The 27165-nt window shown below is 42.1% G+C and overlaps 1 protein-coding gene across 1 annotated transcript in view; it reads left to right on the forward strand.

Moving 5' to 3' along the window:
• The first annotated feature begins 810 nt into the window (after positions 1-810).
• Positions 811-27165, forward strand: part of LOC128685225 (RIB43A-like with coiled-coils protein 2) — a 68479-nt gene continuing 42124 nt past the window's right edge. The window contains exons 1-3 of the mRNA XM_070083099.1: positions 811-936; positions 6178-6472; positions 22723-22863. Coding sequence (XP_069939200.1) covers positions 6182-6472; positions 22723-22863 — 432 coding nt within the window. The 5' untranslated portion in view covers positions 811-936; positions 6178-6181. The remainder of the gene's footprint in view (positions 937-6177; positions 6473-22722; positions 22864-27165) is intronic.

The raw sequence follows: 27165 nt of genomic DNA on the forward strand, positions 1-27165 counted from the left end.
CCTACCTGCCTGCTCACTGGCCTGCCTACCTGCCTGCTCACTGGCCTGCCTACCTGCCTGCGCACTGGCCTGCCTACCTGCCTGCTCACTGGCCTGCCTACCTGCCTGCTCACTGGCCAGTCTACCTGCCTGCTCACTGGCCAGCCTACCTGCCTGCTCACTGGCCAGTCTACCTGCCTGCTCACTGGCCAGTCTACCTGCCTGCTCACTGGCCAGTCTACCTGCCTGCTCACTGGCCAGCCTACCTGCCTGCTCACTGGCCAGTCTACCTGCCTGCTCACTGGCCAGTCTACCTGCCTGCTCACTGGCCAGTCTACCTGCCTGCTCACTGGCTTGCCTACCTGCCTGCTCACTGGCCTGCCTACCTGCCTGCTCACTGGCCTGCCTTCCTGCCTGCTCACTGGCCTGCCTACCTGCCTGCTCACTGGCCTGCCTACCTGCCTGCTCACTGGCCTGCCTACCTGCCTGCTCACTGGCCTGCCTACCTGCCTGCTCACTGGCCTGCCTACCTGCCTGCTCACTGGCCTGCCTACCTGCCTGCTCACTGGCCTGCCTACCTGCCTGCTCACTGGCCTGCCTACCTGCCTGCTCACTGGCCTGCCTACCTGCCTGCTCACTGGCCTGCCTACCTGCCTGCTCACTGGCCTGCCTACCTGCCTGCTCACTGGCCTGCCTACCTGCCTGCTCACTGGCCTGCCTACCTGCCTGCTCACTGGCCTGCCTACCTGCCTGCTCACTGGCCTGCCTACCTGCCTGCTCACTGGCCTGCCTACCTGCCTGCTCACTGGCCTGCCTACCTGCCTGCTCACTGGCCTGCCTACCTGCCTGCTCACTGGCCTGCCTACCTGCCTGTTCACTGGCCTGCCTACCTGCTTACTACCACCATTCCCAGCACTACAACTATTCCACTACCACTATCACTAAAACTACCTGCAGGTAATGTGATAATAATAATAATAATAATAATAATAATAATAATAATAATAATAATAATAATAAATTATTATTATTATTATTATTATTATTATTATTATTATTATTATTATTATTATTATTATTATTATTATTATTATTATTATTATTATTATTATAATTATTATTATTATTATAATTATTGACTGTAAGGATGTTATTTATGTGTTATAATTGCCGTTATCTTAGTGTTATCATCTACCGTTATAGTGTTATCTCAGTGTTATCACAGTGTTACTGTTGGCTCTAAAGGGACTCTCAGTGTTATCGTCTTGTGTGATGTAGTTATCATGTTATCACTGGGGCCGAGGTGTTATCTTCATGGCGTCAGCACCTGTATGACCCCCCCCCCATCACCTCACGTGATAATAACATGATAATAACATGATAACGTGATAATAACATGATAACTACATCACACAAGACGATAACAATGACAGTCCCTTTAGAGCCAACAGTAACACTGTGATAACACTAAGATAACGGTAATTATAACATGTATATATAACATACATACAGTCAATAATTATTAGCTATTATTATTATTATTATTATTATTATTATTATTATTATTATTATTATTATTATTATTATCATGCGTTATTATAATGCGTTATCTCGTCGATGTGTTATCTTACTGATGTGTTATCTTGCCACTGTGTTATATTGCCGATGTGTTATCATGTCGGTGTGCTATCAATCCAATGTGGTATCTTACCGATGTGTTATCTTACTGATGAGTTATCTTACCAATATGTTATCTTACTGTGTTATGTCACCGATGTGCTATCTTGTTGGTGTGTTATTCTACCAGTGTGTTATCTTACCAATGTGTCACCTCACCAGTGTGATATCTTACGAAAGTGTTATTCTACCGATGTGTTATCTTACTGATATGTTATCTCACCCATGTGTTATCTTACCGATGTGTTATCTTACCAATGTCTTATCTTACCAAAATCTTGTCTTGTCGATGTGTTATCTTGTCGACATATTATCTTACAGATAGGTTATTTTTCCGATGGGATATCTTATCGACAGGCAACGGCAGACAGACATGAAGGGTGACAGATAGCTGGACAAACACACACATACACACACGCACACACATAAGCACAAGAGCGAGCGCACACACACACACACACACGCACACACACACGCACACACACACATACATACATACACACAAACACACACACACACACACACACACACACACACACACACACACACACACACACACACACACACACACACACACACACACACACACACACACACACACACACACACACACACACAGGGAACAGAGGGGGCGGAGGAGTGGCACTGCTGATCAAAAACCGATGGGATTTTGATGAGCTAGAAAGAGGAGACAGTGGAGAAGCAAGAGATTACGTAGTACTAACGTAGGAGGTCCCAAGGTGGTAATTGCAGTGATGTATAACCCACCACAGAACAGCAGGAGGCCAAGGCAAGAGTATGATAAGAGTAATAGAGCGATGGTTGACACACTGGCTGAGGTGGCCAGAAGGGCCCAAGGGCAATGCTATTGATCATGGGTGACTTCAACCACAAGGAAATCGATTGGGAGAACATGGAGCCACATGGGGGCCAAGATACGTGGAGGGCTAAGATAATGGAGGTGGTACTGGAAAACCTTATGTACCAACACGTAAGGGACACTACCAGAGAGAGAGGAGAGGATGAACCAGCAAGTCTGGATCTACTATTCACCTTGAGTAGTGCAGATATTGAGGACATCACATACGAAAGACTTCTGGGGGGCCAGTGATCATGTGGTTTTAAGCTTCGAATACACAGTAGAGTTAGAAGTGGAGGGGGAAGCAGGAAGGGCCGGATGAGCAAAGCCAAACAACAAGAAAAGGGACTACTCAAGCTTGAAGAACTTCCTGAACGGGGTTCAGTGAGACAGAGAACTGGCAGGGACGTCAATGGGCGAGATGATGGAATATGTGACAACAATATACAAGGAAGTTGAGGAGAGGTTTGTACCCAAGGGTAACAGGAGTAATGAAAAAGCCAGGATGAGCCCGTGGTTCACCCGGTGCAGAGAGGCCAAAACCAAGTGTGCTAGGAAATGGAAGAAGTATAGAAGGCAAAGGACCCAGGAGAATAAGGAGACCAGTCGTAGAGCCAGAAACGAATATTAACAGGTAAGACAGGAGGCTCAAAGTCAATATGAAAATGACATAGAAGTGAAAACCAAATCTGGCCCAAAGCTGTTGTACAGCCACGTCAGGAGGAAAACAACAGTCAAGGACCAGTTAATCAGGCTGAGGAAGGAAGGAGGGGAGGTCACAAAAAATGACCGCGAAGTATGTGAGGAGCTCAACATGAGATTAAAAGAAGTGTTCACAGAGGAGACAGAAGGGCCTCTAGAAAGGCAGAGAGGTGGGGTACACCATCAAGTGTTGGACACAATACATACAACCGAGGAAAAAGTGAAGAGGCTGTTAAGCGAGCTAGACACCTCAAGGGTGATAGGGTAGGATAACATCTCTCCATGGGTCCTGAGAGAGGGAGCAGACGCGCTTTGTGTACCACTAACAACTATCTTCAACACATCTATCGAAACAAGACGACTACCGGAAGTATGGAAAGCAGCAAATGTAGTCCCAATTTTTAAAAAAGGAGACAGACATGAGGCACTATACTACAGACCAGTGTCACTGACGTGTATAGTATGCAAGGTTATGGAGAAAATTATCAGAAGAGTGGTGGAGCACCTAGAAAGGAATGATCATATCAATGACAGCCAGCAAGGTTTCAGGGACGGGAAATACTGCGTCACAAACCTACTGGAGTTCTATGACAGGGTGATGGCAGTAAGACAAGAGAGATAGGGGTGGGTAGACTGCATTTTCTTGGACTGTAAGAAAGCGTTTGACACAGTTCAACACAAGAGATTAGTGTGGAAGCTGGAGGACCAGGCAGGGATAATAGGGAAGGCACTACAGTGGATCAGGAAGACAAAAGCGAGCCATGGTACGTGGAGAGGTGTCAGAGTGGGCTCCTGCAACGAGCGGGGTGCCACAGGGATCAGTCCTAGGACCGGTGTTGTTTCTGGTATTTGTGAACGACATGACGGAAGGAAGAGACTCAGAAGCGTCCCTGTTTTCAGATGGTGTGAAGTTCATGAGAAGAATTCAATCGGACGAGGACCAAGCAGACCTACAAAGGGATCTGGACAAACTGCAGGCCTGGTCCAGCAACTGGCTCCTAGAGTTCAACCCCACCAAGTGTAAAGTCATAAAGATTGGGGAAGGGCAAAGAAGACCACAAACGGAGTACAGTCTCGGGGGCCAGAGCCTACAAACCTCACTCAAGGAAAAGGATCTTGGTATGTGTATAACACCGGACACATCTCCTGAGGTGAACATCAACCAAATAACTGCTGCAGCATACGGGCGCCTAGCAAACCTAAGAACAGCATTCCGACATCTAAATAAGAAATCGTTCAGGATCTTGTACACCGTGTACGTTAGGCCTATATTGGAGTATGCAGCAACAGTTTGGAACCCACACCTAGCCAAGCACGTAAGGAAATTAGAGTAAGTGTAAAGGCTTGCAACTAGTCCCGGTGCTAAGGGGTATGTCCTACCAGGAGAGGTTAAGGGAAATCGATCTGACGACACTGGAGGACAGGAGAGATAGGGGGATATGAAAACGACATATAAAATACTGAGAGGAATCGACAAGGTGGACAGAGACAGGATGTTCCAGGGATGGGACACAGCAACAATGGGACACAGTTGGAAGTTGAAGGCTCAGATAAATCACAGGGATGTTAGGAAGTATTTTTTCAGTCATAGAGTAGTCAGGAAGTGGAATAGTCTGGGAAGTGATGTAGTAGAGGAAGGATCCATACATATCTTTAAGAAGAGGTATGATTAAGCTCTTGGAGTAGGAAGAGTGACCTAGTAGCGACCAGTAAAGAAGCGGGGCCAGGAGCTGTAAATCGACCCCTGCAGCCTCAACTAGGTGAGTACAACTAGGTGAGTAAAACACACATACACACATTCAGAGACACATGTGTACTGAAACATGAGAATGAGAGTGAGAGAGAGAGAGAGAGAGAGAGAGAGAGAGAGAGAGAGAGAGAGAGAGAGAGAGAGAGAGAGAGAGAGACGATTCGTTTGTTAGAATACAGACAAACTTAGGTATAATCTCTCTCTCTCTTCATGCAGAATTCCTCTCGGTGTCCCTAAAGTCTTTAGTATTCCCTCAAATGCCGAAATAACATTACAGTGATGATGGTGGAGTGATTGAATGTAACCGAGATCTTGAAGGATGATCTAGCTGGTGGATGATAGTTCTGAAGGAAGGTTGGCAGTCTTTGTTGTGGTTGTGGTGGATGATAGTTCTGAAGGAAGGTTGGCAGTCTTTGTTGTGGTTGTGGTGGATGATAGTTCTGAAGGAAGGCTGGTGGTCTTTGTTGTGCTTTTGTATCACAGTTCCTTATATGTATCTTCCTGACTTAGCTTCGTAATGTATTTTCCTTTAATATGAAGAAGCATGACACATTTACTCTAGATACATAGATTCTAGACCAAATATAAACATCACTCTCATTATGTTTATGCTGTAACATTAACGTAAGTATAAATATGATTTGTAAAAAATTATGTTAAATATTTGGTAAATGATGTGAATGTCGATCCCATATTGCTCCAAGATTTTCCTTTGATGTAACGATATTGTCTGTATTTGCCTGGGAGTTACTCAGTTCTCTATCAATACATTCTCAAGCGCATGCAGTGAGGCTCATATCAGGACTCCAAGAGACTTACTCAAGGAAATAGAATCCATTTGACTTCTTCCATAGTGAAGTAACTGTGGAAGCGTCCGCCTGTTGCCTTGGGTTACCAAAACATTTATATACAGGTCTATAACGCTATCTGAGTGACAAAAATACATTACAACTACTCCTTTACGCTGGCCCTTATACTCTGTGGTGCCTGTTAATGCCAGGTGAACAAGAGGATTCGGAGAACAGATAATTTTTTACACAATTCTGTTCGTTTGTGTGCACAAACTCCTTTGAAGATAACTCCTGGTGAAGGGCTCTTAGTCAAGAAACTATGGCAATCCTTCCCTTCTTCCTGAATATTATATATAATACTATTTGTTAAATCCAAGACAGTGAAAAAATGACATTTTTGACGTAACTTAATATTGCAGATAAATGATGTCTGGCAGGAAATGTTCCTCCCCCATCACGACCCTTGCCGCCACCGACCACAAGAACGTTCCACCGGGAGGAGGTGGCCTCTTCAGCGTCCCTGTAGAAGGAGGTGACTCCTTCAGCGCCTTACAAGCAAAAGCGACCGCCTTCGGTGTTTCCCCATCAGAAGGCGGCCTCACACTACCCTCATGGGTGCTGGAGGAGAAGGAAGCAGCGAGGATCGCTCACCGGCGTCGCCTTCTACAGGAGCGAGCTGCCAGGATACACCAGCCAAGAGCCACCTCCATAGCGGTGAGTCTCCATAGCTAATATAGAAACAAATCGTGAAATGCAGAAGCATTTCGTGCAGTGGAGGACACAAACATCACACCCGCCACACTAGTACTAGGCATCCTGTGAAAAACGAAGAGCATTTTAAATATACCCTATGTCGACTTCGGTAGCATTTTTTTTTTTTTGATTAGGTGCCAGTTGCATTCTGTATCATAGTACGGAATAGCTAACAGTATAAAATTGATTTAATAATGTTATACATACGTTGTGTGAGTCCAGAGTCTTCCTTTCCTCACTCCGAGGGTCTTCGGTCCCTTCATTTGTTGATCTTCTGGGTCTTCCTGAAGCTGGCGACACCACCCACTCCAGCGTCGGAGTATCGTAGCTGGGTTTCGGCCATTGTAGACGCACAGTTGTAGCATTAACATGTAAACTGCTTGTGTAACTGGCATTCCAAACGAGAGGAGAATGAAATTAGTCCTTAGCTTGCCACAGCCACGTATGTGTCCGTATCAGGAGTGACATGTCCTATGTTACTGGGCAACTGATGTACGTGGCACTGATGGTGGTTAAGTGGTTTAGGGCGTCTCGAAATATTGAAAAACTATGAGGGTGGCTTATTAAAGTATCGAGGGTTCGATTCCTAGCCATTGTAGTTTGATATATATATATATATATATATATATATATATATATATATATATATATATATATATATATATATATATATATATATATATATATATATATATATATATATATATATATATATATATATATATATATATATATATATATATATATATATATATATATATATATATATATATATATATATATATATATATATATATATATGTCGTGCCGAATAGGCAGAACTTGCGATCTTGGCTTAAATAGCAACGCTCATCTTGCCATATAGGACAAGTGTAAATTTGTGTATGCAATAATTTCGCCAAAATCATTCTGAACCTAACGAAAATAATATACTTCACTGTGTTTGTTTAGTATTAAATTACTGTAAACAAATCTAAAATATATTTAGTTTGGTTAGGCTAAAATAAATTGTTCTTGTTGTAATAAGGTTAGGAAAGTTTTCTAGGATTCTTTTGGTGCAAAATTAAAAATGTTTACATTAACATCAATGAAAAAAGTATATCTTTAAACGTATAAAAGAAAATTTCAGAAAGGACTTAATTTTAAATGAGTTCTTGCTAATTGACCAGTTTTACATATTCGGCACGATATATATATATATATATATATATATATATATATAGATAGATAGATAGATATACATACAGTGGTCCCTCGACAATCGTAGTTCTCGGGAATCGTAGATTTCGGAAATCATAGGGATATTTTCGTATAAACATCGGCTCGCTAATCGTAGGTTGACTCGCGAATAGTAGGTCGTCCGGGATGCATACACACGGTGTGAACCGGGGCGGCCTCACTACCCAGCCAGTGTGGCATTGTTTACCAGTGAGCGAAGGTCCCCTCACGTGCTCCTACGAAATATTTCATAATATTCCACTCATTTTAGTGCTTGCAAGTACTAAATAAGCTACCATGGCTCCAAAGAAAGCTCCTAGTGCCAAGCCTGTGGTAAAGAAGGTGGGAAATACGATTGAATTTAAGAAAAAACATCATTGAACAATATGAAAGTGGCACAAATGCGGCCGAACTGGCCAGGATGTATAAGAAACCCTACACAACCATATGTTCCATCGTGGCCAAGAAAAAGGAAATCAAGGACGCTGTTGTTGCAAAGGAGGTAAATATGCTGACAAAAATGAGATCACCAGTACTCGAAGATGTTGAGAAGTTATTATTGGTGTGGATAAACGAGAAACAATTAGCAGGAGATACCCTTATGACTTCGATTATTTTTGAAAAGGCTAGGCAGTTCCACAACAATCTGGTAAAGAAATTGCTTGCACCGAGTACTGATATTTGTGAATTTAAGGCCAGCAAAGGTTGGTTTGAGAGATTTAAGAACCATAGTGGCATACACAGTGTGGTAAGGCATGGTGAGGCTGCCAGTTTGGACCACAAGGCGGCTGAAAAATATGTGCATGAATTCAAGGAGCACATAGAGGCTGAAGGACTGAAACCTGAACAAGTGTTCAATTGTGACTAAACAGGCCTCTTTTGGAAGAAAATGCCAAAGAAGACCTTCATTACACAAGAGGAAAAGGCAATGCCAGGACACAAGCCTATGAAAGACAGGCTGACACTCATGTTCTGTGCTAATGCTAGTGGGGATTTCAAAGTGAAGCCATTACTAGTGTACCATTCTGAAAATCCCAGAGTATTCAGGAAAAACAATATTATGAAGAGTAAATTGTGTGTGTTTTGGAAATGTAATAGTAAGGCATGGGTCACGAGGGAAATTTTCGTTGAGTGGTTCAATAAAGTGTTTGGCCCTAGTGTGAAGAATTACCTCCTGGAAAAGAAATTGGATCTCAAGTGCCTGCTAGTAATGGACAATGCACCTGCTCATCTTCCAAATTTGGATGACCTAATTTTTTCGAGGAGTTTTGGTTCATCACAGTAAAGTTCTTGCCCCCGAATACCACTCCTCTCCTCCAGCCCATGGACCAGCAGGTCATTGCAAACTTTAAAAAACTCTACACCAAAGCAATGTTTCAAAGGTGCTTGATTGTGACCACAGACACTCACTTGACCCTAAGAGAATTTTGGAGAGAACACTTCAGCATCGTCCATTGCATCACCCTTATAGGTATGGCTTGGGAGGGAGTGACTACCAGGACTTTCAACTCTGCCTGGAGAAAATTGTGGCCAGATTGTGTCGACAAGAGGGATTTTGAAGGGTTTGGGACTGACCCTGATGAGCCTATGTCTGTTGTTAAATCATCTGTGGCACTGGGGAGTTCCATGGGGTTGGATGTGAGTTTGGAGGATGTGGAAGAGTTGGTCGAAGACCACAACGAAGAGCTCACCGCTGATGAGCTGCAATAGCTTCAGCAGGAACAGCAACATATCGCAGCTCAGAATCTTTCTGCAGAGGAGGAGGAAGAGAGATGGAAGAAGGTGCCTTCTTCAGAAATTAAAGAGATTTTTGCTATGTGGGGTAAGATGGAAAGATTTATAGAGAAACATCACCCTGACAAGGCTGTTGCAAGCCATGTTGGCAACATGTACAGTGACAAAGTCTTCGGCCATTTTAGGGAAGTGTTAAAGAGACGCCAGAAACAGAGCTCTCCACAGTTATTTTGCGAGACAGGACTCCAGTGACTCTCAAGGTGGTCCTAGTGGCATTAAGAAACAGAGAAGAGAAGCAACCCCAGAAAAGCAATTGGTACCTGAGGTGTTGATGGAAGGGGATTCCCCTTCCAAACTGTAAACAATCCAATCTCTCTCCTCCTCCAGTCTCCCATACACTAAGAAGAATCTCCAATAAAGGTAAGTGTTATGCTGTTAATGTTTCATTCATCATTTCCCATTGTATTGTTTATGTGCTACATCTATATTTCATGTAAAAAATTTTTTTTGTTTTAATACTTGTGGGTGTCAGGAACGGATTAATTGTATTTACATTATTTCTTATGGGGAAAATTGATTCGAAAATCGTAGATTTCGATAATAGTGGCAACTCCAGCAACGGATTAACTACGAAAAACCAGGGACAACTGTATATACATATATATATATATATATATACATACATATATATATATACATGTATATATATATACATATATATATATACATATATATATACATGTATATATATATATATATATATATATATATATACATACATATATATATACATACATATATATATATATATATATACATACATATATATAATATATATATACATACATATATATATATATACATACATATATATATATATATACATATATATATATATATATATATATATACATATATATATATATATATATACATATATATATATATATATATATATATATATATATATATACATACATATATATATATATATAAATACATATATATATATATATATATATATATACATATATAGATATATATATATATATGTCGTGCCGAATATGTAAAACTGGTCAATTAGCAAGAACTCATTTAAAATTAAGTCCTTTCTAAAAATTTCTCTTATACTTTTAAAGATATATTTTTTTTCATTAATGTTAATGTAAAAATTTTTAATTTTGCACGATAAGAATCTTAGAAAACTTACCTAACCTTATTATAACAAGAACAATTTATTTTAGCCTAACCCAACTATATATATTTTAGATTTGTTTACAATAATTTAAGACTAAACAAATACATTGAAATATATATTTTTCGTTAGGTTCAGAATGATTTTGGCGAAATTATTGCATACACAAATTTTCACTTGTCCTATATGGCAAGGTGAGCGTTGCTATTTAAGCCAAGATCGCAAGTTCTGCCTATTCGGCACGACATATATATATATATATATATATATATATATATATATATATATATATATAATATAGGGAGGTACCACCTCTAGAACTGTTATAGGGACCCTCATCCTCAGAGAAAAAAATAAACTTGCTTCAGGGAAAACTCAATATTCTCCCTGAAGCTGTTTGAGAATTTTCTCCTACCACCCCCTATATTATATATATATATATATATTTTTTATTTAAAGACAAAATACATTGACAGAACATTCACAAAACTACGATACAAAGTAAAACAACATAGGTAACTCAGAGCTACATCTCGAATACTTCGTCCAGCTCCCCGGCGGTGGGCCGCGTGCCCAGAATGCTGCAGGCATTTCCTCTCTGGATCGCAACACTGAGTCTCTGGAAGAGGAAGCTGGTCGCCCTGTGGTCCTTTGTTTCTATGATGAGCTTTTCACCCAGCTCTATTAGGAACTTTAGAGCACACTTGGCCCATGCTCCAAGGGTCTCTGACCCTATTGGGATGAAGTTATAGCAAGGGGGAAGGTCTTCATATTTGCGGATCTTCTGAGTCTCCCTGTGGCTGGCAGCTCCACCCCCTTCCACTACGGAGTATGGCAAGTAGGTGTCTGCCAATGTGGCGGCACATGTGTAGTCCCAGGCAATCTGCTTTCCATCCTTCCAAGGTAGCATAGTGGCTCCATCAGGACGCTTTAGACTTCCGTCAGACCTCTGCACTTGGGGTTCCCGTTGAGCTGGGCAACGGGCTGTGGCAAGGCTTCTCTTTATGATATCATTGACCTCCTCATGCCTGGCATACTTCCCTTCTGCTGTGTGACACACGAGACCATGAAGTCCGAATTGATCAGCTGTCGCCCTGCCGCAAATACACCTATCCGAATGGCCTGTAGGTCTAGTCGAGTGCCCAAGGAGGAATTGGGAACAGCAAACAGGAAATCTCCAGAGTGTGGTGCCTTCACTGCCAGGAGACGAGCTTTGTCCTTTCCTGAGGCGTTGGAGAGCATTGTGTTGGCGATTTTTTCCATGATCGGTTTGTCCCAGTGGGACTGTTTGTGTTCTTTGGGACGAGCTGGTCTACTGGAGGAATCTGTAAAGGTGTCCCACCGAATCGCTGCTTCAGTAAACCTGGGGTCTTGAGCTCCTACCATATATATATATATATATATATATATATATATATATATATATATATATATATATATATATATATATATATATATATATATATATATATATATATATATATATATATATATATATATATATATATATATATAGATATAGAGAGAGAGAGAGAGAGAGAGAGAGAGAGAGAGAGAGAGAGAGAGAGAGACAGAGACAGAGACAGAGACAGACAGACAGACAGACAGACAGACAGACAGACAGAGACAGACAGACAGAGAGAAAGAGAGAGAGTGTGTATTCAATCTTTCCCTCGAAGATGGACAGTGGTTGCAAGCCTCACTTCAAGCCTCACTAGCAGCCAACAATACTCACAACCCAGCAAACCGCCCCGATGGGATCACCATTTATCCTTGGAAGAATGGCAACCTCTTAGCATGGACTATACCTGTGTGTCCACGCTGGCTGACACGTACATCCATCAGTGTCGGGCAACAGGGAGGAGCTCCAGCTCCTGCACCCAACATCTTGCTCCTGGGGGATTTCAACTTAAGGCACCTAAAATGGAGGAATATAGCAAATAATATTGTTTGCAGTAATAACACCAGGAGGCAGCTCTGATGAAAACTCACACTCACACGAGCTTTTAAATCTCTGCACAAAATTCAATTTAAATCAGCAAATAATAGAGCCTACTAGACTGGAGAATACACTAGACCTCATCTTCACTAACAATGATGATCTGATAAGAAATGTCACCATATCAAAAACAATATACTCAGATCACAACATAATTGAGGTTCAGACATGTATGCGTGGAGCCCCAGACCGACATAATGAGACTAGTCACGAGGGAGCATTCACCAAATTCAACTTCAATAACAAAAACATAAAGTGGGACCAAGTAAACCAAGTCCTAACCGATATAAGCTGGGAAGATTTACTAAGCAACGCAGACCCCAACGTATGCCTAGAACAGATTAACTTGGTGGCACTCGATGTATGCACAAGGCTTATTCCTCTAAGAAAAAGGAGGAGTAGATGTAAAATAGAAAGAGACAGGCGCTCCCTTTACAGGCGACGGAAAAGAATAACAGAGCGGCTAAAAGAGGTCAATATATCTGAAATGCGTAGGGAGACACTGGTCAGAGAAATAGCAAGCATCGAACTCAAGCTAAAGGAATCTTATAGGAGTCAGTAATCGTGGGAAGAACTAAAAGCCATTAATGAAAGTATTTCTTCTCCTATGCCAAATCAAGGTCGAGAACAACATCCAGTATTGGGCCCCTACTTAAACAAGATGGGTCCTACACAGATGACAGCAAGGAAATAAGTGAGCTACTCAAGTCCCAATGTGACTCAGTTTTTAGCAAGCCGCTAACCAGACTGAGAGTCGAAGATCAAAACGAATTTTTTATGAGAGCCACAAAATTTGGTTAACACAAGCCTATCCGATGTTATCCTGACGCCAAATGACTTCGAACAGGCGATAAATGACATGCCCATGCACTCTGCCCCAGGGCCAGACTCATGGAACTCCGTGTTCATCAAGAACTGCAAGAAGCCCCTATCACGAGCCTTTTCCATCCTATGGAGAGGGAGCATGGACACGGGGGTCGTCCCACAGTTACTAAAAACAACAGACATAGCCCCACTCCACAAAGGGGGCAGTAAAGCAACAGCAAAGAACTACAGACCGATAGCACTAACATCCCATATCATAAAAACTTTGAAAGGGTCCTAAGAAGCAAGATCACCACCCATCTAGAAACCCATCAGTTACACAACCCAGGGCAACATGGGTTTAGAACAGGTCGCTCCTGTCTGTCTCAACTATTGAATCACTACGACAAGGTCCTAAATGCACTAGAAGATAAAAAGAATGCAGATGTAATATATACAGACTTTGCAAAAGCCTTCGACAAGTGTGACCATGGCGTAATAGCGCACAAAATGCGTGCTAAAGGGATAACAGGAAAAGTCGGTCGATGGATCTATAATTTCCTCACTAACAGAACACAGAGAGTAGTCGTCAACAGAGTAAAGTCCGAGGCAGCTACGGTGAAAAGCTCTGTTCCACAAGGCACAGTACTCGCTCCCATCTTGTTCCTCATCCTCATATCCGACATAGACAAGGATGTCAGCCACAGCACCGTGTCTTCCTTTGCAGATGACACCCGAATCTGCATGACAGTGTCTTCCATTGCAGACACTGCAAGGCTCCAGGCGGACATCAACCGAATCTTTCAGTGGGCTGCAGTTCAACGATGAGAAATTTCAATTACTCAGATATGGTAAACACGAGGAAATTAAATCTTCATCAGAGTACAAAACAAATTCTGGCCACAAAATAGAGCGAAACACCAACGTCAAAGACCTGGGAGTGATCATGTCGGAGGATCTCACCTTCAAGGACCATAATATGTAAAACTGATCAATTAGCAAGAGCCCATTTAAAATTAAGTCCTTTCTAAAATTTTCTCTTGTAAGTTTAAAGATATATTTTTTTCATTAATGTCAATGTAAAAATTTATAATTTTGCACCAAAAGAATCTTAGAAAACTTACCTAACCTTATTATAACAAGAACAATTTATTTTAGCCTAACCCAACTAAATATATTTTAGATTTGTTTACAGTAATTTAATACTAAACAAACACAGTGAAATATATTTTTCTCGTTAGGTTCAGAATGATTTTGGCGAAATTATTGCATACACAAATTTTTACTTATCCTATATGGCAAGATGAGCGTTGCTATTTAAGCCAAGATCGCAAATTCTGCCTATTCGGCACGACATATATATGTATATATATATATATATATATATATATATATATATATATATATATATATATATATATATATATATATATATATATATATATATATATATATATATATATATATATATAGAGAGAGAGAGAGAGAGAGAGAGAGAGAGAGAGAACAACAGAAGATATATTAAATAGCAAGAAGTTTATAGCTGACTACCTGGCATCTGTTGTTAGGAAGGTAACAATTTATGAGTATTATGCTGTGTCCACCACCATACCTCAGTGGTGCCTTACTATACCTCAGTGGTGCCTCACTATACCTCAGTGGTGCCTCACCATACCTCAGTGGTGCCTCACTATACCTCAGTGGTGCCTCACCATACCTCAGTGGTGCCTCACCATACCTCAGTGGTGCCTCACTATACCTCAGTGGTGCCTTACTATACCTCAGTGGTGCCTCACTATACCTCAGTGGTGCCTCACCATACCTCAGTGGTGCCTCACTATACCTCAGTGGTGCCTCACCATACCTCAGTGGTGCCTCACCATACCTCAGTGGTGCCTCACTATACCTCAGTGGTGCCTCACCATACCTCAGTGGTGCCTCACTATACCTCAGTGGTGCCTCACCATACCTCAGTGGTGCCTCACTATACCTCAGTGGTGCCTCACCATACCTCAGTGGTGCCTCACCATACCTCAGTGGTGCCTCACTATACCTCAGTGGTGCCTCACCATACCTCAGTGGTGCCTCACTATACCTCAGTGGTGCCTCACCATACCTCAGTGGTGCCTCACTATACCTCAGTGGTGCCTCACCATACCTCAGTGGTGCCTCAACATACCTCAGTGGTGCCTCACCATACCTCAGTGGTGCCTCACTATACCTCAGTGGTGCCTCACCATACCTCAGTGGTGCCTCACTATACCTCAGTGGTGCCTCACTATACCTCAGTGGTGCCTCACTATACCTCAGTGGTGCCTCACTATACCTCAGTGGTGCCTCACCATACCTCAGTGGTGCCTCACTATACCTCAGTGGTGCCTCACCATACCTCAGTGGTGCCTCACTATACCTCAGTGGTGCCTCACCATACCTCAGTGGTGCCTCACCATACCTAAGTGTTGCCTCACCATACCTCAGTGGTGCCTCACCATACCTCAGTGGTGCCTCACCATACCTCAGTGGTGCCTCACCATACCTCAGTGGTGCCTCACCATACCTCAGTGGTGCCTCACCATACCTCAGTGGTGCCTCACCATATCTCAGTGGTGCCTCACTATACCTCAGTGGTGCCTCACCATACCTCCGTGGTGCCTCACCATACCTCAGTGGTGCCTCACCATACCTCAGTGGTGCCTCACCATACCTCAGTGGTGCCTCACCATACCTCAGTGGTGCCTCACCATATCTCAGTGGTGCCTCACCATATCTTAATGGTGCCTCACTATACCTCAGTGATGCCTCACTATACTTCAGTGGTGCCTCACCATACCTCAGTGGTGCCTCATTATATTTCATTGTTGCCTCACCATACCTCAGAGTTGCCTCACCATACCTCAGAGTTGCCTCACCATACCTCAGCGGTGCCTCATCATATCTCAGTAGTGCCTCACCATATCTCGGTGGTGCCTCACCATACATCAATGGTGTCTAACCATATCTCAGTGGTTCCTCACCATACCTTAGTGGTGCCTCATCCCCATTACTCACCATATCTCAGTGGTGTCTCACCACACCTCAGTGACTCACCATATCTTAATAGTGCCTCACCATACCTCAGAAGTGCCTCACCATACCTCAGTAGTGCCTCACCATACCTCAGTAGTGCCTCACCATACCTCAGTAGTGCCTCACCATACCTCAGTAGTGCCTCACCATACCTCAGTAGTGCCTCACCATACCTCAGTAGTGCCTCACCATACCTCAGTAGTGCCTCACCATACCTCAGTAGTGCCTCACCATACCTCAGTAGTGCCTCACCATACCTCAGTAGTGCCTCACCATACCTCAGTAGTGCCTCACCATACCTCAGTAGTGCCTCACCATACCTCAGTAGTGCCTCACCATACCTCAGTAGTGCCTCACCATATCTCATATAATGAAATTCTGTCGCTGTTGTGAAGAGAGAGAAAACAATCAGGTGGATTCATAACTAACAATGCATTTGTCTCTCATAGCTGCTTGATTTATTGTATACTCACCTACTTGTGGTTGTAGGGGTCGAGTCACAGCTCCTGGCCCCACCTCTTCACTGGTGTGTGTATGTGTGTGGCCAGTGTCCAACTTACCTCTTATTATTATTATTGTTATTATTATTATTATTATTATTATTATTATTATTATTATTATTATTATTATTATTATTATTATTATTATTATTATTATTATTATTATTATAACTGCCAGTTCTATACATGGAGAAGTATATACGCTAAGATGTTTATAGACACAGAGGTGTATATGAATAGAGATGGTTGTAAATGACCGTATGTATGCACAGGTGTATACACACACTTTATTAGGTACAGCCTTCTAGTACTGATTAGGTCTCCCCTGTGCCACCAGAACATCCTGAATTCTTGGTGACATGGATTCAACAAGGTGCTGGAAACAGTCCTTAGAGATCCTGGGTCATGTTGACATGATAGCAATACGTGGTTGCTGCTGATCTGTCGGCCGCACATCCATGTTGCAAATCTCCCATTCCACCACATCCCGAAAGTTTACGCCAAATCCATATACGTACATGTCACAGCAGAAACCACGATTCGTCAGACCAAGCGATGTTTTTCCTGCTCATTCAACTGCCCAGTTATGGTGAGCCAGTGCCCACTGTAGCCTCAGAATCTTGTTCTTAGCTGACAATAGTGGAAGCCGGTGTGGTTCTTTGCTGCTGGGCCCATGCACTTTAACGTTTGACGTGTTGTGCGTCCATATATGCTCTTTTGCATACCACCGTTGTAACACGTGGATATTTGAGTTACTGTCGTCTTCCTGTCAACTTCAACCAGTCTGACCATTCCTTCATGGCCTCTCTCATTAAAAAGGCATTTTTTCCTCACAGAACTACCTCTGTAGTTCCAGAGATTGTTGTGCGTGAAAATCCCAGGAGATCAGCAGATTCTGGGATACTCAGACCAACCCTTCTGACACCAACAATCATACCACGGTCAAAGTCACTTAGACCATGTTTCTTCTTAATTCTGACGTTTAGTCTAAACAAATAAACCTCTTACCCATGTCTGCTTTTAGTCGTAGGTCCTGCCAACGTAATTGGCCGATTAGATATTTAAATTAGAGAACAGGTGTACAGATATATCTAACAAAGTGGCTACTGAGTGTATGTAGTAACGCACACAGAGTGGTGTATGTACGTGGAGATGTGTATATGCAAATGCATAAACACTGACATGTGCATATATGATGGCGTTTATACACTATAGCGCCTTATATATAGGCTGGACTCAAAGTAATGATACCAGAAGCGGACAGACACGAGACGAGGTGATGGTAACGTCAGCCACTAATATCTCAAGAACTAATGTAGTCGTGGAAGAAGTGTAATAATATAATAATAATAATAATAATAATAATAATAATAATAATAATAATAATAATAATAATAATAATAATAATAATAATAATAATAATAATAATAATAATAATGAAGATTGAGACACTTGTGCAACATATGGGAATCTTTATTCAGGAAACGTTTCGCCACACAGTGGCTTCATCAGTCCAATACAAAGCAGAAAGGTGTAAGGAGAGGAGGAGTTTGAGGTAATCAGTCCCTCAGCCTAGAGTCGATGTGTTCAGTCCATCAGTCTTGTAGAATGTACAGCATAGGGCCGTACCTAGGTAGTACCAGGTATACAGGCCTAGCTGACATCAATGACATACTACGATACAGAAAGCCCCTGGTTATGCAGAGCATTTCTCGCAAATTACTGATAGGTAAACATGGACAGCAGGTGTGTTAAAGAAACACGTCCAAATGTTTCCACCCGTACCACAGATCGAGCCACGGACCTTAGTGTGTGTGAGCTGAGTGCGCAAGCAATCGAGCTACGGGCTTCAAGTCAAGAATTGTGGGAGGACCTCAAGTCAAGGATTTTGGGAGTATTTCAAGTCAAGAATTGTGGAAACTCGACCAGAACTGTCGAACTTAAGGTCAAGAGCTGTGAGAGAACTGCACTTCAGGAACTGCAGAATTTCGTGTCAAACCTATGAGGCTACTTCAAGCCAAGTGCTGCAGAACTTCAACATTAAGAACTATGACATTACCTCAGGTGTACAACAGTGGGAGAACGTTCGGTAAATAACTGGAAGAAATTCTAGTGAAGACTACCAGTGTCTGTGGGGGAACAATAGCTAGTGACCTGAAACAATAGTTGGTGACCTGGAACAGTAGCTGGTGACCTGGAACAATAGCTGGTGGCCAGGAACAATAGCTTGTGACCTGAAACAATAAATGATGACCTGGGACAAATAGCTGGTGACCTGAAACAATAGCTGGTGACCTGGAACAATAACTGGTAACTTGCAATAATAGCTGGTGACCTAAAATAATAGCTGGTGACCTGGAACAATAGCTGGTGACCTGGAACAATGGCTGGTGACCTGGAACAATTGCTGGTAACCTGGAATGTAGCTGATGACACTGGGTAAGTGAGAGACGGAAGAGTTTGTACCGTGGAATAATTTCAGGAGAAAGGAAATGTTTAGTGTGAGAAATCACCTCACCGGTGGTGGTGGTGGTGGAGGTCCTCTCCTCTGGTAATTGTGGTGGTAGAACCTCCCTCCCTCACCAGTGGTGGTGGTGGTAGTGGTGGAGGTCCTCTCCTCTGGTAGTAGTGGTAGCAGAAGCTCCCTCCTTCACCAGTGATGTGGAGGAGGACCTCTCCTCGAATAAAGTGGAGGTATTAGCCTCTCCTCCACTAGCAGTGGTGGTGCTGACTTTCTTTCCCACTGGTATTGGTTGTGAGGTAATGAGGGGAACGAGTCACTCTCAGGGTATATTATCCACCACTTGAGTCCCAACACAAGAAGGTTTTGCCGAGATTGATTAGTGTAATTTTTTAACTTCTCCCGCCTAAGATGATCACCTTTGTGAACCGGGCACTCTAACCTTTCCGTCTGGCTAAGGATGTCCGGCTTAAGCTGGTTACCTGAGAGAACCTGCTGCTTGTATTGATGAATTGGCGTCAGTGAACTGAGTGGTTAAAGAATTTACTTAGGTTAGCTATCTTATTATAGCTATTATCCTCATTATCCTTTGTGGAAGTTCAAGTGCATTCAGAGTCAGACCTCTGATCTTCAGACGAAGAACTGAAGCCGCTGGAAATAAAAATTTCTGTGCGTTTTAAGCTTTAGTTCACTTTGGCAGAGAAATCACCTCGCCTTTCAACAGTGAAGGGGGCAAGAGAGTTCACTTGTGGTAATCCTGTTGTACACTGAACCTTGGTTTCGACTTGATCACTCCATATCTGTGCCACGACTACAGTGTACGTGCTGGTGATCTGCTCTCACCTGGGCTAAAGTTTAGAATAAGGTCTCCTCGCGAACAGCTGCATCAGGAATAATGTAAGGACTTGGTGCAAAGTTCACAACTGGGCCAAGTCTAGCGCTAGGGGTGGCAACTAGTCCTCACCTGAGACCCGACTACAGGACTCAGGTTCCCCTCAAAGTGCTGTTGGTACTACAAGGACCTCAGACAGTTCCGTGTATACATCAGTCAGTTGCCGCTGAAGCTTGAAGCGCTTCCTTGTAAGCTTCGCTGATCTAGTAGGATATGAGAGAATATGAAAGTTATCTTCTGAGTCAGAATATTTTCACTTTTCTCCAAGAATCTCATTCCTCCCAATTCCCGTGATTCTGCTAGTGAACTGCCTTGATACCTTAAAAACTCTTGATAAAAGTATTAAAACACTCCTTTTTCTTCCTTAAATCGAACATGATTGCCATGTTTTGTATGACCCATAAGGGTTGAGCAGTTGTTCATATATATCACAATTCCACCATCACAAAGAATTTATTTACGTAGTAACGAGGATGACGCAGAGCGCCATCGCCAGCAGGGAAGGACTTTGTCTCCAAGGTTACCCTGGCGTCAGCCAGCCCAGTCAGTTGGTTAATTGAGGTTAAAACCTATCGACTACACGAAGGTCATTAAGACTGTATGTCGCTTGTTCACCCACCAATCAAGAATATTTTAATCCCTTACACATTGTGGTATTTGATGACGACACAGAAGCGCAGCTGGAAACTACGTTTACGACAATGTTTTTGCTGTTCATCAGACTTTATTAAGACTTGCTAAAGTTGTTTTCTTTTTACCTCTTGAGCCTTAACCCTCATTTAACGAACTATCTTGATACCTTATATAATAAAGAATTTAATATTTCGTACAATAAAATATTTTGATAAATAATACAAATACATATCTTAACATCTCATATTATGATGCATCCTGATACATCATGAAATCATCGTACACTGATGGTGGTCGACCTGTTCTTTCTGCATCTGGTGGTGGTCGACCTGTTCTTTATGCCTCTGGTGGTGGTCGACCTGTTCTTTCTACATCTGGTGGTGGTCGACCTGTTCTTTATGCCTCTGGTGGTGGTCGACCTGTTTTTTATGCATCTGGTGGTGGTCGACCTGTTCTTTCTACATCTGGTGGTGGTCGACCTGTTCTTTCTGCATCTGGTGGTGGTCGACCTGTTCTTTATGCATCTGGTGGTGGTCGACCTGTTCTTTCTACATCTGGTGGTGGTCGACCTGTTCTTTCTGCATCTGGTGGTGGTCGACCTATTCTTTCTGCATCTGGTGGTGGTCGACCTGTTCTTTCTACATCTGGTGGTGGTCGACCTGTTCTTTATGCCTCTGGTTGTGGTCGACCTGTTCTTTATGCCTCTGGTGGTGGTCGACCTGTTTTTTATGCATCTGGTGGTGGTCGACCTGTTCTTTCTACATCTGGTGGTGGTCGACCTGTTCTTTCTGCATCTGGTGGTGGTCGACCTGTTCTTTATGCCTCTGGTGGTGGTCGACGTGTTCTTTATGCCTCAGGTGGTGGTGTTTTATTCTTCAGGAAACAGCACAAGTATCTTCTAACACGGGTTTCTATAAAATATTGAGACGTAACTGGTTCAGCGTCCGCTAGGCTACCGCAGCCTAGGTTTCTCATGTCCTTTAAGAGAAGATGTTTAGAACTCGTGTAGTAAAATATGGTACCCTACCCAAAATACATTATTTTATTTTTATTCCACTCCCTCGTGCTCCTTACTTTCAGAGTACATTGTTCACTCCCCCATGCTCCTTTCAGAGTACATTGTTCACTCCCCCATGCTCCTTTCAGAGTACATTGTTCACATCTCAGAACCTGCCGAAATCTGGGTAATATTTCTTCCCCAAACAAAGAGAGGCTATTATTAACGTTATTACATTCATGAGCGAAACACTAAATCCGGGATCACACAGCGCCGTAATGGGAGGCAATCAGGTTCAATCCATGGAAAGGGAGGATCACTGGGTCATGAGCTGCTCACTGGCATCCAGTAAGCTTTCCTGAGGGAGGGCTCTGGGTCACCATCTGGAAAAGACCTGGACCGGGACAGAACCGGCGAACCTACAACAACTGAGGGAGGAGGAGGCAGGTTTAAAGCGTCAGCTGTGGCGGCCTTGTTAGGTAAGACACATATGCAACAGTTAGGTATCTTTATTTCGAAACGTTTCGCCTATTGTGTAGGCGAAACGTTTCGAAATAAAGATACCTAACTGTTGCATATGTGTCTTACCTAACAACTTGTCGGTATTTTATACCATTTCGATGTTCACTGTGACGGCCTTATTAGCCAGCAGGGGAGATATCGCTGTGATGCATAACACTCATCCATGACATAAGGAAATACTGTGTTGCAGGTTGACGTTGCTGGGCTGAAGCAGCAAGTTGAAGAGCGTCGTCGGCAACAGGAAGATGACGCACGCACACACGAACACTTCGCACGTTTGGCAGCAACGCAAGATAGAGCCGCACTTCTCTTACAGCATAAAGAAGTTAAGGTAGGAAGTTAACGTACACAATAAATTAATAAGGAAAGGAATAAATAAATATATAATTAAACTGGCCACCTTCCACCAAGGTGGGGTGCTCCGAAAATGAGGAAACACTTTCTTCGTCACTCATTCAACTACTGTCTTTATAGAAGTATGCACATATTATAGCTCAGTTGCCCTTCCAACCCACTATATTCCCCCCCCCCCTTCCTTCAGAGTGCAGGTCCTGCACCACCACCTCCAGGACTCAAGTCCAGGTGACTGGTTTCCTCGCTCCTTCACAATGTTACCTTGCTCACACTCCAACAACACGTCATGTCATTAAAAAATCATTTGCCTCCACTCCTAACACGCTCACACAAGCCTGTTAGATGCTTAAGTTCTTAGCACTCAAAACCTCCTTTATCTCCTCCCACCAACCTTTCCTAGGACGACCCTTACCCTTCCTTCCTTCACCCAAGATTTATAAACCGTCTTCTCTAAATGTCCAAACCACCTCAACAACTCCTCAGCTCTCTGAATAATACTTTTTGTGACCCCACATTTTTTTTTAATCTACAGACTCCAAATTCTCTGCATAATATTCACACCACATATTACCCTTAAACGCATCTCCACTGTCTTCAGCCTCCAGTGATGACATTTTCCTTGTCCCCCATCTACCTCTTACTCTTACTGTAGCTGCACTTAATAATGACATGATAAAAACATCCAGAAGTCTACCCATCAACCTTTTAACTATTAAAACAATTTGGAAACTGTTGTCAATACGCCCTAAATCATGTTTTGTACTTATAGATTCTCTTTTTTTCTGAAAATATATTTACCGAGCTATATAGAGTTTCTATACATGAAAGTATATAAACTATGTATAGACTAAGAATCAAACTGTGGCACTCACATACAGGAGTCCAACACCATGCCACTGAGCCACGAAATTTTTACTGAGGAAAATTTTTACAGAGAGCCCTTCTGTGTGTCTGTGTCAGAGGCATCAACTCTACAACCCCGGAAGCTTCCATGGTACATGTATTTTCGTACCCCCTCAATGCCTTATAGTCCATAAACTCCAGAAAAGTCGTAATGATAGACTACCACTGAATAAACACAATTCTGAATGGGTACTCGAACCAAGGTCCAATAATAATAATAATAATTTTATTAAAATATCATAGTCTCCCCTAGTGTCACTATCTGGGTGGACTCATAATTTATAATGATAAAAAATAAAAAGCAAATTAAAATAAAATTTGTATGAGGGTTGTACCGGATATATATTTATAAAAACAATGATGTATATAGTTAATGATTTGTGTCGAGTTCATAATTAATCACATTGATGTAAGTTATTTATTATTGTACGAGAGTAAAGAAGAGTTTTGATATATTAATCAGTGTTAACATTAAAATTAAAACATTGTATTTTAAGACATGTAACCACTGACGTTATTATAACATTCATGGAGAGGACCGCTAAACCCGGAGGAGTCATACAACACTTTAGGAATATCAGACAATCAAATTCGAGCAGAAGAGAAAATGCAGCTTTTATTCACTGGATAAAAACTCTTCACCGGCACCTTAAGAGTTAAACAAACAATACCACGGGCGGGGATTGAACCCGCGATCAGAGAGTCTCAAAACTGATCGCGGGTTCAAACCCCGCCCGTGGTATGGTTTGTTTACAATCATGTCATTACGATTTCGTGAGTCATCGTAAGAGTCGTTGACTCGGACCAGAAACTTTGTTTTATCGACGTTAACAAATACGAATTATATAATAAAATTAAATTAAATTTTGTAAGATTTTATTACGAAAAACAAAAATATTCGTTAAAAATTATTGTAGTTTAAGAATTTATAAGATTTTGCGAAGTGATTTTGTTTTATTTTCTCTGTATTTTTTTTTCATATATAAAAAATAAATACTTACTAACCATAATTTTAAAGGGGTGGACCTGTAAGCCAGTGGAAGGCCTCAGCCAGATGACCAAAAGTACTTTTTTTTATATAAAAACATTTTAAATAATTAAAATAAAACCTAAAAGTTATATGTGAAATTTTGGTGAATTATAAAATCTAAATAAATGTATTCTGAGAATTTTTATTGTAATTTCGTCTTATATGTTGTAATAATATAAATTTTATTTATATTACATAAGATGTTTGTAATTTTTGTTAATAGTCCAAAGATTTATTTGCCATGATGCAGGTGAAGCGCTCTTGATCCAAGCATTTTGAGCTACCTTTCTTTTATTGACTTTTATACTAATAGTTTTCCTAACCTAACATAACTTAACCTAACCTAACCTAACCTAACCTAACCTAACTTAACCTTGAAAGAGTGCTAAGAAGCAGGATTGCAAATCACCTGGATTCCCAAAATCTGCACAATCCAGGGCAACATGGGTTCAGGGCAGGTCGCTCCTGCCTCTCACAACTACTGGATCACTATGACATGGCCTTGGATGCACTGGAAGAAAATCAGAGTGCAGATGTAATATACACAGACTTTGCAAAAGCATTTGACAAATGCGATCATGGCGTAATAGCCCATAAAATACGTGCTAAAGGAATAACTGGGAAAGTGGGGAGATGGACCTTCAACTTCCTAACAAATCGAACACAAAGAGTAGTGGTCAACAGAGTTAAATCGGAGGCTGCCATAGTGAAGAGCTCTGTTCCACAAGGCACAGTACTCGCCCCCATCTTATTCCTTATCCTCATATCAGACATAGACAGAGATATACACCACAGCACCGTATCATCCTTTGCGGATGATACTAGGATCTGCATGAGGCTGTCATCTGCTGAGGACGCGGTTAACCTCCAAGAAGATATAAACAAAGTTTTCCAGTGGGCAACGGTAAACAATATGATGTTCAATGCGGACAAATTCCAACTACTCCGTTATGGAAAACTGGAGGAGATAATAACTAGAACAGAGTATACTACAGACTCCGGCCATACAATAGAGCGGAAAAATAATGTAAGGGACCTGGGAGTAGTAATGTCTGAGGATCTCACTTTCAAGGATCACAACAGTGCCACGATCGCACGTGCAAAGAAAATGATAGGATGGATAATGAGAACTTTCAAAATGAGAGATGCCAAGCCAATGATGATCCTTTTCAAATCACTTGTTCTCTCTAGGCTGGAATACTGCTGTACATTAACATCTCCATTCAAAGCAGGTGAAATCGCAGTTCTAGAGAGTGTACAGAGATCCTTTACTGCACGTATAAGTTCTGTCAAGCACCTTAACTACTGGGAACGCTTGGAAGCACTTGACTTGTACTCGTTGGAACGCAGGAGGGAGAGATATATCATAATCTACACTTGGAAAATCTTGGAAGGAATGGTCCCAAATCTGCACACAGAAATCACTCCCTACGAAAGTAAAAGACTGGACAGGCGATGCAAAATACCCCCAATAAAAAGTAGGGGCGCCATTGGTACACTAAGGGAAAACACCATAAGTGTCCGGGGCCCAAAACTGTTCAACAGCCTCCCATCAAGCATTAGGGGAATTGCCAATAAGCCCCTGGCTGCCTTCAAGAGAGAGCTGGACAGATACCTAAAGTCAGTGCCGGATCAGCCGGGCTGTGGCTCGTACGTTGGACTGCGTGCGGCCAGCAGTAACAGCCTAGTTGATCAGGCCCTGATCCATCGGGAGGCTTGGTCATGGACCGGGCCGCGGGGGCGTTGATCCCCGGAATAACCTCCAGGTAACCTCCAGGTAACCAGGTAACCTAACATGACTTAACCTAACTTAACCTAACCTAACCTAACCTAACATAACTTAACCTAACTTAACCTAACCTAACCTAACCTAACCTAACCTAACCTAACCTAACCTAACTTAACCTAACTTAACCTAACCTAACCTAACCTAACCTAACCTAACATAACCTAACCTAACCTAACCTAACCTAACCTAACCTAACTTAACCTATCCTAACGTAACCTAACCTAACCTAACCTAACTTAACCTAACCTAACCTAACCTAACCTAACGTAACCTAACCTAACCTAACCTAACCTAACCTAACTTAACCTATCCTAACGTAACCTAACCTAACCTAACCTAACCTAACCTAACCTAACCTAACCTAACCTAACCTAACCTAACCTAACCTAACGTAACCTAACCTAACCTAACCTAACCTAACCTAACCTAACCTAACCTAACCTAACCTAACCTAACGTAACCTAACCTAACCTAACGTAACGTAACGTAACCTAACCTAACCTAACCTAACCTAACCTAACCTAACTTAACCTAACCTAACGTAACCTAACCTAACC

The sequence above is a fragment of the Cherax quadricarinatus genome, chromosome 8, assembly GCF_038502225.1.
Source record: "Cherax quadricarinatus isolate ZL_2023a chromosome 8, ASM3850222v1, whole genome shotgun sequence".
In the NCBI taxonomy this organism is placed as follows: domain Eukaryota; kingdom Metazoa; phylum Arthropoda; class Malacostraca; order Decapoda; family Parastacidae; genus Cherax; species Cherax quadricarinatus.